General features: G+C 37.7%; 1 protein-coding gene across 1 annotated transcript; it reads left to right on the top strand.

The window, feature by feature from the left end:
* The first annotated feature begins 1,399 nt into the window (after positions 1–1,399).
* LOC142177603 (uncharacterized) lies at positions 1,400–11,534 on the top strand. Its single transcript, XM_075246813.1, has 14 exons — positions 1,400–1,460; positions 1,705–1,775; positions 4,329–5,140; positions 5,273–5,447; positions 5,690–5,765; positions 5,955–6,285; positions 6,378–6,493; positions 7,203–7,338; positions 7,658–7,814; positions 8,105–8,642; positions 9,741–9,854; positions 10,874–10,944; positions 11,197–11,255; positions 11,345–11,534. The coding sequence occupies exons 1-14, from the start codon at positions 1,400–1,402 to the stop codon at positions 11,532–11,534; spliced, it is 2,907 nt and encodes a 968-aa protein (XP_075102914.1).
* Positions 11,535–13,495: the final 1,961 nt, after the last annotated feature.

Genomic DNA, 13,495 nt, shown 5'->3' with positions numbered 1-13,495 from the left:
TTTGGAGACTATTCTCCAAAAGCTCCTCAAAGGCACTTTGTTCTTTGTTTCCTCCTTCAAGTAGGCATTCTAAAATTAGTTTGAACTCTCCATTTCGTCCATGCTCAACTTCTTTCATTTCCATAGCCCTATCATTTTCATTAAAAAAAGTAGAATCATCATAGCGGGGTCTTGGGGAACAGAAGGACAAATAAGCACAATCATCCCCAATGACCATTTTGAAAACCACACTTATCACAAATACTCCACTCATGGGTTTGAGATTGTGCGCACAATCCACCCCCGGGAGAATTTAAACAATTTTGCCTAGAGTGTGGTCCTCCACAATAAGGACAAGGGTCATCAAAGTATGAACAACTACAATCCGACCAATTTTCATTATATGATGCCATTTTTAAAAAATAAGAACATAAACAAGAAACAAACAAGAAAAATAGACCAAGGTAACAAAAATAATTACACAAATATTCACAAGTTTGGACCAAAGCACTTATGCTTATTTCTCAAACAACCTAAATTACTCTAAATTGTTCCCCGGCAACGGCGTCAATTTTGATGACGTCCAAATCCACTACTAAAAAGTAAATAGACACGGTTGCATGCAATATAATTTACCCAACTATGAGTCGGGGTCGAATCCCATAGAGAACAATATGTAGGTGATTAGGAATGTAAGAGAATTATCACTTATCGCGCAATGCCAAATACTTAGAATTGGTTTAGAAAATGTTTTATATCTAAATGCGGAAATATAAACTAACCTAGAAAGCAAGTAAAATGATCAATGGCTATAAGTATGGTTGCATTGGGAATTACACTCAAGTAACGATCCAATTTATTTCATGATTTTACAAATATGAGCTAGTTTAAAGAAACAATAACTCACTTCATAAAAGGATAAAAACTATGCAATACATAAGCACAACAAGGTATTTAATCCACACTTTAAACATGAATATTTCCATAAACAAGATTCAAATGTTGGATGAAATACTACACACTTAGATATACAATACAAATCAAGGAAATGAAGAAAGCAACATAAATGGGTAAGAAATTCTCAACCAAAAGCTTCAAATCTTCAAGACCAAAGTGTGTGTGCAAAGCCCTAGCTTCCAACCTTGTTCTCTCAAGCCCTAAGAACTGAAAATAAGCCAAAAAATTTTCAAAAGATTCTGCTAGGTCGAGTATTTGTGGGCTTGGAAATGAGAACGTGTGAAATGCCTAAATTGCCCAGGTCTGATGCCCGACTATCGCACCTGCGGAAGAATCATCACAGGTGCGGCTCCACAGATGCGGAGCTCCCATTGCAGAAGCGAAATGCCAATTAAACTCTGTCACTGCAGATGCGGTTCATTAGGCGTAGATGCCCACCGCAGAAGCAATATTCTAGCTGTAGATGTGGTTTCTTCCAAGTTCAGACTCCACTGTAGAAGCGAATCTTGTCAGGCAGAAGAGAGGTCACTTCTGCGACTATCCTTCTGCAGATGCGGAATCACAGGGAAGTTTTTGCATTATTTTCACCCTTTGTTTGCTCAATTCCACTCCATTTGAATTCAAATCACTTCATGGTGTTATTTACCTGAAAATCTAACAATACACACCATAAATGACCGTTTATTATAGTTAAAGGACATAAAAGCTAAAGAAAAGAGACTAGAATGAGTGGTAAAATCACCACTCATCAACCTTTCTTTGCTGCAGGGAAGGCTTTTTGTGATGTTGAAGCCGGAAAACTTACTTTTTGGGTTGGTGATGAAAAAGTGGTTTTCCATGTGTGTAAGTCCATGCGGTAACCAAATAGGAATGAGGTGTGCTCGTTTGTAGACTTGGTGGCCGATGTTATTATTGATGAAACAAGTGCTATGATCAATGTTGGTGATATGTTGGAGCCTTCTTGCTCAACTTTGATGATGACGAGATGGATGGCTTCATGGAATGTGCCAACTCTTTGAAAGGAACGGGGTCGTACAACTTTGCACCCCGAAAATTGTCCTTGGATCTTGAAAATAGGACAACTCCTCCTACAAAGTCTTCTATTGAAGAAGCTCCTACCTTGGAGTTGAAGACATTGTCTCCACATCTTCGGTATGAATTTCTTGGTTCTTGTTCTACTTTACCTATTATTCTTTCCTCTTGTTTGACTCAAGTGTAGGTAGATTCCACTTTGGCGGTGCTACAAAAGAGGAAAAGGTTATTGGATGGACCTTGGCGGATATTTGGGGGATAAGCCCCGCATTTGACATACATAAGATTAACTTGGAGGATGGTGATAAATCATCTATTGAACATCAAAGGAGACTCAATGAGGCTATTCAAGAAGTTGTCAAAAAAGAGATTATCAAGTGGTTGGATGTCGGGGTTGTCTACCCCATCTTCGATAGTTTATGGACTTCTCCAGTTCAATGTGTCTCGAAGAAATGAGGCATGACGGTGATCACCAATGACAAGAATGACTTGATTCCTACAAGAACGGTGACCGGTTGGAGAGTGTGTATGAACAATCGCAAGCTCAACAAAGTCACAAGGAAGCATCACTTTCCACTTCCTTTCCTAGATCAAATGCTCGATAGATTGGCTGGCCGTACTTTCTATTGCTTTCTTGATGGGTATTTGAGCTACAAACAAATTCTTATTATTCCGGAAGATCAAGAGAAAACAACCTTTACATGTCCCTATGGTACTTTTGCTTTCAAGTGGATGCCATTTGGTTTGTGCAATGCACCGATGACTTTTCAAAGGTGTATGATGGCTATTTTTATGGACTACCTTGAAGTTTTCATGGATGACTTCACAGTGGTTGGAGAATCTTTTGATGATTGTCTTGAAAATTTAGATAAAGTGTTGGCAAGATGCGAAGAAACAAATTTCGTGCTCAATTGGGAGAAATGTCATTTCATGGTTGAGGAAGGCATTGTCTTTGGCCACAAAATCTCAAAGAATGGAATTGAAGTAGAAAAGCAAAGATTGAGGTGATTTCTAAACTTCCACCTCCAACTTTGGTGAAGGGTGTGCGGAGTTTCTTAGACCACGCGGGGTTTTACCAGCATTTTATCAAAGATTTCTCTAAAGTGGTGAACCTGTTGTGCAAGCTTCTCGATAAGGATACTAAGTTTAACTTCAATGATGATTACATGAGAGCTATTGAATTATCAAAGTTCAAGTTGACAACTACTCCCATCATCACCACTCCAAATTGGAGTGTCCCTTTTGAACTCATGTGTGATGCAAGTATCGTAGTGGTTGGGGCTGTTTTGGGGCAATATATCAACAAGATTTTTCATCCGGTCTATTATGCTAGTAAGACCATAAATAGTGCACAAGTTGTTAGATCTGGTTTTAATGATGCAAATAATATATCTGTGTAGGAAGTCAAGGAAGCATCAAAGATTGAAGAAATCAAGAGAAAGGAATCAATTAATTTTCTGGAAATTCAGAATCAATCAGAGATTGATTTAAATGCAAAAGAAGCAATCGAAGATCTTGCTAGATAATCAATCAAGTTGCTATTTTTAGAAAGAGCAATAATCAAAGAGTAAAACTCGCGTTATCAAAGCTTGTAGAAGGAAAGCTATCAATGAGGAAGAGCAACGTCAAGCTGCTAATTTCGGAAGGACCAACAATCAATGAGTAAAACTCGCTCATCAAGATCTGTAGAAGGAAAGCTATCAATGCCCTCGCATCAAGGAAGAGCAACATGAAATAACATTATTCTTGGAAAGAATCAATCTCTTTGCAAGGATCAAGTCTCTTGGGTTGTCAAATCTCTTCAGCAAACGACCTCCTACAAAGTATTTATACACATCCTTAAGGCTTAGACAAATATCCTTTGATCGAACCAAACACCCTCTTTTTGTTCTACTTCAAACAAACATTGTAGCTCTCTAAGACCCGCTGTGTAACAAGTTAGAGAAGAAAGAGAGAACAACACTAGTGAGGCATTGTATCAAACAAGATGAGTGATATAGGAACTGAGCTATCATGTCATTTCCATTGTACTCGAAGAAACACATTCACTAAAGAGAACTCCCTTGCAACCTAAGGAGACTGGACTAGGATTCACATTGAATCCGAACCAGTATAAATTTTTTGGTGTCTTTAATTCCTGCATTTACTTTTAGCATCTAATATTATGTTATTACAACTGTTAGTTTATTATCGACTAATTGAAAAACCAGTCAACTAACAGAGATTAAGTTTAAAAATATACAATTCACCCCCCTTGTACTTTTAATTGGTATCAGAGCTAGGCTCACATTTTTCTTTTGCTTAACAACTTGTGAGAGAAGATCATGGCAAATCAAGTTATCATATAAGCTCTCTTCCAGGAAGGAACTTCACAAGTTAGACCACCATACTTCAATGGACAACATTTCTCTCCCTGGAAAGTGCGTACGGAGATCTATGCCAAGGCATATGATGTTAAAGTTTGGAGAGTCAACAAAAAGGAGAACTATCCCCTACCAACTGCTACTCCAACACTTGCTAATCCTGAAGATATAGACTCATATACAAAAGAACAAATGGAAGTGGTACAAGTTAATAATAAAGCGAGAAACCTGCTTTATAATGCCATAAGTGGTGAAGAGTATGAGAAAATCTCTAGCTGTGACACAACCAAAGAAATGTGGGACAAGCTTGAGGTTACATACGAAGGAACCAACAAAGTAAAAGAAACACATAGCAACATGTTGGTTGATGATTACGAACTCTTTTCAGTGAAAGAAGGAGAGTTTATTGAAGAGATGTTTGCCAGATTCAGCAAAATAATTAGCGATCTAAAAGCATTTGGCAAACCATATTCGAGTAGTGATAAATTCAGAAAAATTCTCAGAAGCCTATCAACCACTTGGCAGACCAAATTAGTCATACTTGAATCTCAGGATCTAAATAAGTTATCCTATTATGAACTACGAGGAGAACTCATAGCCTTTGAAAATACACATCTCAAGAAGACTAGTCAAGAAGAAAAAAGGAAAACAGTCGCATTCAAGGCCTTAACTAAAATAGCTGAAAATGAAATCGATGATGATCCTAAAGCTCTACAAGAAGAGATTGCTATGCTATCAAGAAACATGGATGGCTTAATGAGAAGATTCAGAAATACGAGAAAAGGAAGTATTCCGCCTAGGCAATCCAGGTAATACAACGAACACGACAAGAATGATGGAAAATACTATGAGTGTGGAAGATTTGGACACATTCAAGCTAAGTGCCCAAATCTAAAAAGAAAAATTTCTAGGGGCTTTAACAAGAACAAATATTTTGGAAGTTGGAGCGATAAAGACAGTTCAGAACACGAAGAGATAGCAAATCTTTGCTTGATGACGATTCTGGAAAATGAGATGAACAAATCCTCAGGATGCTGGACGGATGAGGACACCTCAGATGACGAATGCAAAGATGACAATGAGAACTGTTTCATGGCACGAGGTGAAACAAATGAGGTAAGACCTTATAACTGTGAAAGATGCAATGAATTGTAGGATATCCTTGATTTAACTTTGAAAGAGTCTCAAAATTGATGAATGAGCTTAAGAGACTAAATAAAGAAGTCAAAGACTGGAAACTCAAACATGAAGTATGTGAAATTGAAAAAGAAGTACTTCAAGAAGAGTTTGAGGAATTGCAAATGCAACTCAATGGCATGCGTAAATCCACCAGTCACAGTTCTGTCATGTCAAACTAGGCAACTTACAAGTCAACTGGAAATGGACCATCTAGAACAAAGTCCACTAGTACTAACACCAATGAAAGACCTAAAGGTGGGTAAGGAGTTACGTGTCACTACTGTAACAAAAGTGGACATAAATATTCTTTTTGTCGCTTTCGTAAAGCAAATGTTTCAGGATGGGTTTGGAAACCAAAAAATAATTCTGAATCTAGCAATACTAACCCTCCAGGACCCAAGCAAGCTTGGGTACCTAAAAGAAAGTAATCACTATGTTTTGTAGGAACATCACAGAATAAGCCGCAAAGGAAATGGTACTTAGATAGTGCGTGTTCCAGTCACATGACAGGTGATAAAAATCTATTCATAGAAGTTACAAAAATTGATGAAGGAAGCATTAAGTTTGGGGATGACTCAAAGGGAAAGATAATTGGTACTGACACAATTCCCTTCAATAACAATTGTAACATTACTGAAGTTTTTCTCGTCGATGGACTCAACTATAATCTCCTGAGTGTAAGTCAACTATGCGACTCAGGATATGAGGTAAATTTTAAGAGAACAAGCTGTGCTATTGAAGACGAGACCGGTAAAATAGTCCTCCCAGGAAAAAGGTATGAAATGTTTATATCCTTGATGGTTTTGAAAAGATAGATGGTCATATTTGCTTAACATCTATGTCTGATGATCCATGGTTATGGCATAGGAAACTTGGTCATGCAAGCATGCATTTGATAGAAAAATTGTCCAAATATGAGTTAGTTATTGGTCTACCCAAACTGAATTTTTCTAGAACTTATATCTGTGATGCATGTCAAATAGGTAAGCAAACCAGAAACACTTTCAAAAATAAAGATATTGTATTTACTTCTAAACCTTTAAAATTTCTTCATATGGACTTATTTGGGCCTACTAGAACTGCTAGTATATGAGGAAAAAGATATGCTTTTGTTATTGTTGATGATTATTCATGTTTCATTTGGGTAATTTTCTTATCTCATAAAGATGAAGCATTAAGAAATTTCGAGATTTTCTGCAAAAGGTTGAAAGAGAAAAGGAATATCTGATTTCAACAATTCAGAGTGATCATGGAGGAGAATTTGAAAGTAGAGCATTTGAAGACTTCTGTAATGATCAGGGATACACTCATAATTTTTCTGCACCACGATCAACATAGCAAAATGGGGTTGTTGAGAGGAAAAACAGAACCCTCTAAGACATGGCAAGAACCATGTTACTAGATCATCACTGCCAAATCACTTTTGGGCAGAAGGTGTAAGTACAACATGTCACATTCTCAACCGATGTCTCATAAGGTCCATTCTGAAGAAGACTCCTTATGAACTATAGAAAGGTAAACGTCCTAATACCAGTTACTTTCATCCCTTTGGAAGTAAGTATTTTATTCACAATAATGGTAAGGACAACCTTGGAAAATTCGATCCAAGAAGTGATGAAGGTATTTTTCTGCGCTACTCATTAAATAGTAGATCTTTTAGAGTCTATAATTAACGCACATTATGTGTGAAAGAATTTGTACATGTTATATTCGACGAAAATAACCCCTTGGTCGAGAAAGGAATTACTGCAGGTGATGAAGATCAAGCTCAAGAAACTCAGGAGACAAGCAAATCTCAAGAGTCAACTGATAAATCTGATATAATAGAGTCAACTAATGAAATCAGCAGCAGCATACCAGATCATCCGATCTAGTCGACTACTAATGTAGTGCGTCCAAATGAATGGACTAGAGAACCTAAATATCCTCAAAAATTCATCATAAGGAATCCAAATGAAAGAATGAAAACCAGGGAGCTCTCAAAAAGAAAGCAAATTTAGCATTAATTTTTCAAGTTGAACCAAAGAAGATAGAGGAAGCTCTAAAAGATTCAAGTTGGGTACGAGCAATGCAGGAAGAGTTAGATTAGTTTGGTAAAAATCAAGTGTGGAAACTGATATCCAAACCTGAAATGTTTCTGTAACCAGAACAAAGTGGGTCTTCAGAAATAAATTGAATGAAGATGGAAAGGTTGTAAGGAATAAAGCCAGATTAGTTGCTCAGGGATATTCACAGCAGGAAGGAGCCGACTATGACGAAACATTCGCTCCAGTAGCTCGCTTGGAGTCTATACGAATCCTTCTGGTATATGCATCATTTAAAGGATTTAGGTTGTTTTAGATGGACGTCAAAAGTGCCTTTTTGAATGGATTTATTGAGGAAGAAGTATACGTGAAACAACCACATAGGTTTGTAGATTCCAAGTTCCCCTATCATGTATATAAGCTCACTAAGGCACTATATGGACTAAAGCAAGCTCCACGTGCATGGTATGATAGACTTAGTTCTTTTTTATTGATCATGGCTTCACAAGAGGTAAAGTAGGCACTACCCTGTTTATTAAAAGATCATCAGAATGTAATCTCATTATTCAGATTTATGTTGATATTATATTTGGTAGTGCTAGCCCTCTTATGTGCAAGGAATTTTCAAATCTTATGCAAAGTGAATTCGAAATAAGCATGATGGGAGAGCTAACATTCTTCCTTCGAATTCAAATTCAACAATCTGAAGAAGGAACCTTTATATGTCATACCAAATACACAAAGGAACTGATTCAAAAATTTGGCATGAGCAATGCAAAATCCATTGGCACACTAATGAGTCCTTCAACGAGTCTAGACAAAGATGAACATGGAATCCCTGTTGATGAAACTAAGTATCATGGAATGATTGGCTCATTATTGTATCTAACTGCAAGTCGACCGGATATTATATTCAGTGTGTGTAAATGTGCCAGGTTTCAGTCAGCTCCTAAGGAATCTCATCTGACTGCAGTAAAGAGAATCATTCGATATCTCATTGGGACTGCCTCCCATGGACTATGGTATCCTCGCTCTAACTCTTTTAAATTAGAAGGGTTTTCAGATGCTGACCTTGCAAGTGATAAGGAAGATAGAAAGAGCACAAGTGGTACATGTCAATTACTTGAAAAGGCATTGATATCCTGGAATAGTAAAAAATAGGTATCAGTTGCATTATCTACCACTGTAGCTGAATACATTGTTATTGGACAATGCTGTGCACAATTACTGTGGATATCCCATCAATTGGGTGACTATGAAATTTCCTTTAAACCTATACAAATTTTTTGTGATAATTCAAGTGTTATTTGTCTTTCAAAAAATCCTATTTATCATTCTAGAGCAAAGCATATAGATATCAAGCATCATTTTATTAGAGATCATGTTCTTAAGGGAGACATAGAAATATCTTTTGTTGGAAAATTATCAGTTAGCAGATATTTTTACTAAGCCGTTATTAGAGGATAGATTTTGTGCTTTAAGAAAATTACTTGGCATTACTTGCTTGAATAATAACCTGTAGGACCTATGTGTAATACTATTACTTTTGTAGGTTTAATAATTGTCTTTTACTCTTGCATTAATTATGCCTCCATTTTCCCTCTCTTTTCATATTCTTTCACATCAGTTCCGTCGTTCAAAGTTGGAAAGCCAATCATCACGTCTATTCAACTGGCGCCTTTTCCTTTTCTATACTCAATCGCCAGAAGGTTCTCTTCTTAAGGTGGAGATCTCTTTTCAATCATTTTCACTCCTATCATCTAGAAAACCCTTCTCCAAAGCTCTGCTCAAACCACTATCCTTAAATGGCCAAACAACACAAGAACCCATCCGCCTCCACCAGAAAAAGTACCCGCTCTAAAGCAAAACCCCCTTGTATACCCCAGAATAAGTAGACCTAGGGTTCGACCACTTTGAGGGTTTTGCCTCTTCCCAGGGAGATTTTTCTAATCATTCTCAAATCCTAGGAAAAAAAGCCCTAGGAAAACGACCTGTGGAAGACCCCCTCACCTTGTTTCCTCTACTCCAAAGAAACCCAAGATAGATTTTTCTAGCTCTCTAGAATCTAACCTGAATTTCTGGGATTCTCCAAATAGGGATCTTTTCATTTCCTTGAAAGACAAGCCCATTGCTCATGGAGGGGAAGTCGACCTCGATGACATGGAAGCCCTAAATTGTAAGGTAAAAAATCTTTTTGTTCATCAAGGGTGGTATAAGTTACTCTCTATTCCTCCGCCTAAGATCTATGAATCCCTGGTAAAGATGTTTTATGCTAATCTTCGCTCTAGTAAACCTGATAAGTTGGAATCCTTAGTGTTAGGTAAGCGCATTGTTCTTGATTGTGCCATGTTTGATTCACTATTTCAGTGTAAATGTTATGGTTTTCCTATGCTTTTCAAGAATATCCGGCCCGATGATTTTGAAATTTCCTTTGATCAAGATAAACGGTGTATTGCTGAGTGTCCCTCTGAATCCCTTCCCAACAAGTTAGGCCCTAGTTATGTTAGTTTCGAAACTTGAGTCTTGGCTCACATTGTAACAACTACTCTGCTTCCCCGCACTGGTTCCTTTTCCACTTTCTCTCAAAGAGACACTTTCTTAGTATACTGCCTTGTGACCAAACTCAAAGTCAAGTTATCCTCCAGGGTCATTAATTTCATGATTGAAAGTGCAGAAGATCCCACCAGTCTATCCTATGGCATGACCATCACTCACATCCTGGAAGCTCAACAAATTTCCCTGTCCTCTTATCCCTTTATCACTGTTTCAAAATCTTACAATTCTAGAGCCTTGCAAGTATGGGATATGTGAGTGTGAAGGGCTCCTAGGTTAAGAAGCACGAAGGTGATGTAAAGCATGCTCCTGTATATCCCAAACCTAACCCTCTGCCTCTCACCCCAGCCCTGGTGATCCTGATCTTGGTGAGAAGCTTCGTGCCATTGATATTCAACTCTCTAAATAAAAAATCTCCTCACAGCCACTCAGTCAACTGTTGGTGACACTCATTCCATCTCCAAAGAAACACGGTTTGATGTGTCCAAGATAAGAGTTGCCGTTTTTAGAGTAAGGTAGAACGCTGTCAAGGCTTTTAGGGAAATTCATGACAGGTTGGATGGAGTGAATATCTCAGCCAATGCTAGCTTTGAACAACTGAAGGAGGCCATCTGCAACACTCTTACCTATTTTCTGCATCGTTAATGTTGTTGCTTAAGACAATTTTTTTGTTGTGCTGTTTTTGGGTTGTTGACTCATCCATTGGACAATTTCTGTTTTTGTTTTGTTTTGGTTGTTTCTTTTGGACTATAACTCTGTTGCATAATGCTATATGTTCTATTTTAGTTTTGGTTTGTTCTATCTATTCCCTCTTTGCTGATGCCAAAAGGGGGAGAAGAGTATATGTATTTGTTCAGGTATAGTCGACTGAAAGGGTAAATGTAAGCTAGTATCCTCTACGGCTGGAGTCGACCACAACATCTAACCATGGACTAGTCAACTACGTGAATTGACAGGGAGTGCCATGAACCAGTCAACCGCATACATTGAGGGAGAGTAAAACACATGGAAGTCAACTGTTGTTTATACATATATATTATTTTGTCATCATCAAAAAGGGGGAGATTGTTTGATCTGATTTTAATGATGCAAATAATATATCTGTGCAGGAACTCAAGGAAGCATCCCAGATTGAAGGAATCAAGAGAAAGGAATCAATTAACCATCTGTAAATTCAGAATCAATCAGATATTGATTTAAATGGAAAAGAAGCAATTGAAGATCTTGCTAGATAATCAATCAAGCTACTATTTTCAGAAAAATCACTAATCAAGGAGTAAAACTTGCGTTATCAAAGCCTGTAGAAGGAAATCTATCAATGAGGAAGAGCAACAACAAGCTGCTAATTTTGGAACGACCAATAATCAAGGAGTTAAACTCGCTCATCAAGATCTATAGAAGGAAAGCTATCAATGTCCTCGCATCAAGGAAGAGCAACAACAAATAACATTATTCTTGGAAAGAATCAATCTCTTTCCAAGGATCAAATCTCTTGGGTTGTCAAATCTCTTCAGCAAACAGCCTCCTACAAAGTATTTATACATATCCTTAAGGCTTAGACAAATATACATTGATCGAACCAAACACCCTCTCTTTGTTCTACTACAAACAAATATTGTAGCTCTCTAAGACCTGCTATGTAACAAGTTAGAGAAGAAAGAGAGAACAACACTGGTGAGACATTGTATCAAAAGAGACGAGTGATATAGGAACTGAGCTATCACGTCATTTCCATTGTACTCGAAGAAACGCATTTACTAAAGAGAACTTCCTTGTAACCCAAAGGGACTGGACTAAGATTCACATTGAATCCGAACCAGTATAAAAATTCCGGTGTATTTAATTCCTGCATTTACTTTCAGTATCTTATATTATGTTATTACAACTGTTAGTTTAATGCATCTAGTCGACTAATTGAAAAACCAATCAACTAACAGCGATTACGTTTAAAAATATGCAATTCACCCCTCTTGTACTTTCACAAGTTAACTATACCATTACGAAGAAAGAGCTCATTGACATTGTGTTTGCAATTGAGAAGTTTTACCCGTACTTGATGGGTGCAAAAGTCATTGTCCACACAGATCATGCAGCGCTTCTTTATCTTATGATCAAGGAGGACTCCAATGATCTATTGATGAGGTGGGTGATTTTGTTGTAAGAGTTTGATATTGACATCCAAAATAGAAAAGGTAGTAAAAAACAAGTGGCAGACCACTTGTCTCATTTGGAGGAGGAGAGTCCGCATGATGGCCTTGAAATCAATGACTCCTTCCCTGATGAGCAACTCTTGGCTATTTCAATGAAGGAGGTGCCATTGTTCGTGGATCTAGAAAATTTTCTTGCATATGGAATCATTTCGGATGAGTTCTATTTAAACCAAAGGCAGAAGCTCAAACGGGATTGTCAAGATTATTATTGGGATGAACCATACCTCTTCCAAATTTGTATGGATGGGGTGATTAGAAGATTTGTACCAAAATAAGATCAAGGTGAAATTCTTTGGGCTTGTCATTCGTCGCCATATGGTGGTCATCATGGTGGAGCAAGAACAACAACCAAATTGCTTAGTTGTTGTTTCTATTGGATAATTATTTACAAGGATGCAAGTGAGATAGTGAAAAGATGTAATGAATATCAACGGGCCGGTGGAATCTCAAAGAAAAATGAAATGCCTCTCACTATCATTTTGGAGATTGATATTTTTGATGTATGAGGTGCTGACTTTATGGGTCCTTTTGTGAGTTCTTGTGGAAACACCTACATCTTGGTCATGGTGGATTATGTGTCCAAATTGGTTGAGGCTATTGCTCTACCCAACAATGAGACGAGAAGTGTGGTCGCGTTCTTGAAGAAGGATATTTTCACAAGGTTTGGTACTCTACATGATGTTATAAGTGATGGGGGGAGGGGTCACATTTTTGCGACAAGGCTTTCGATACTTTACTTTGCACGTATGGTGTTACTCATAAAGTCACGGCTCTCTATCATCCACAAGCTAGCGGTCACGTGGAAGTCTCCAACCAGGAGATAAAGAGTATGTCCAAAACGGTGAATGCTAATCGGACAGATTGGTCCAAGAAGCTTGATAATGCATTGTGGGCTTATCGGACGACATACAAAACACCTATCGGAATGTCAGCATACTGCTTGGTGTTCGGGAAAGCCTGTCACCTTCTTGTCCAACTTGAGCACAAGGCCATGTGGGCTCTAAAGAAGTTAAATCTTGATTGAGATGTAGACGCTAACTTGAGGGTTGCACATTTGAATGAATTGGATGAGTTCTGATACCATGCTTATGCAAGTTCATCCTTGTACAAAGAATAGATGAAATATCTTCATGACAAATATATTTGGAACAAAGATTTCAAGGTGAGAGATATTATATTGTTGTTTAACTCAAGGTTG

Source organism: Nicotiana tabacum, chromosome 3, assembly GCF_000715075.1.
Source record: "Nicotiana tabacum cultivar K326 chromosome 3, ASM71507v2, whole genome shotgun sequence".
NCBI lineage: Eukaryota > Viridiplantae > Streptophyta > Magnoliopsida > Solanales > Solanaceae > Nicotiana > Nicotiana tabacum.
The sequence above is the reverse complement of the archived record's forward strand: the minus strand, read 5'-3'. Positions and strand labels throughout refer to the sequence as shown.

Excerpts from the sequence above, each read along its gene's own strand:
- LOC142177603 (XM_075246813.1), top strand. The coding sequence starts at position 1,400 with ATGTGGTTTCTTCCAAGTTCAGACTCCACTGTAGAAGCGAATCTTGTC. Across the intron at positions 5,766-5,954 it reads CACCAATGAAAGACCTAAAG|GAACATCACAGAATAAGCCG; the intron begins GTGGGTAAGGAG and ends TATGTTTTGTAG. Across the intron at positions 11,256-11,344 it reads AAGGAATCAATTAACCATCT|AAAAATCACTAATCAAGGAG; the intron begins GTAAATTCAGAA and ends TACTATTTTCAG.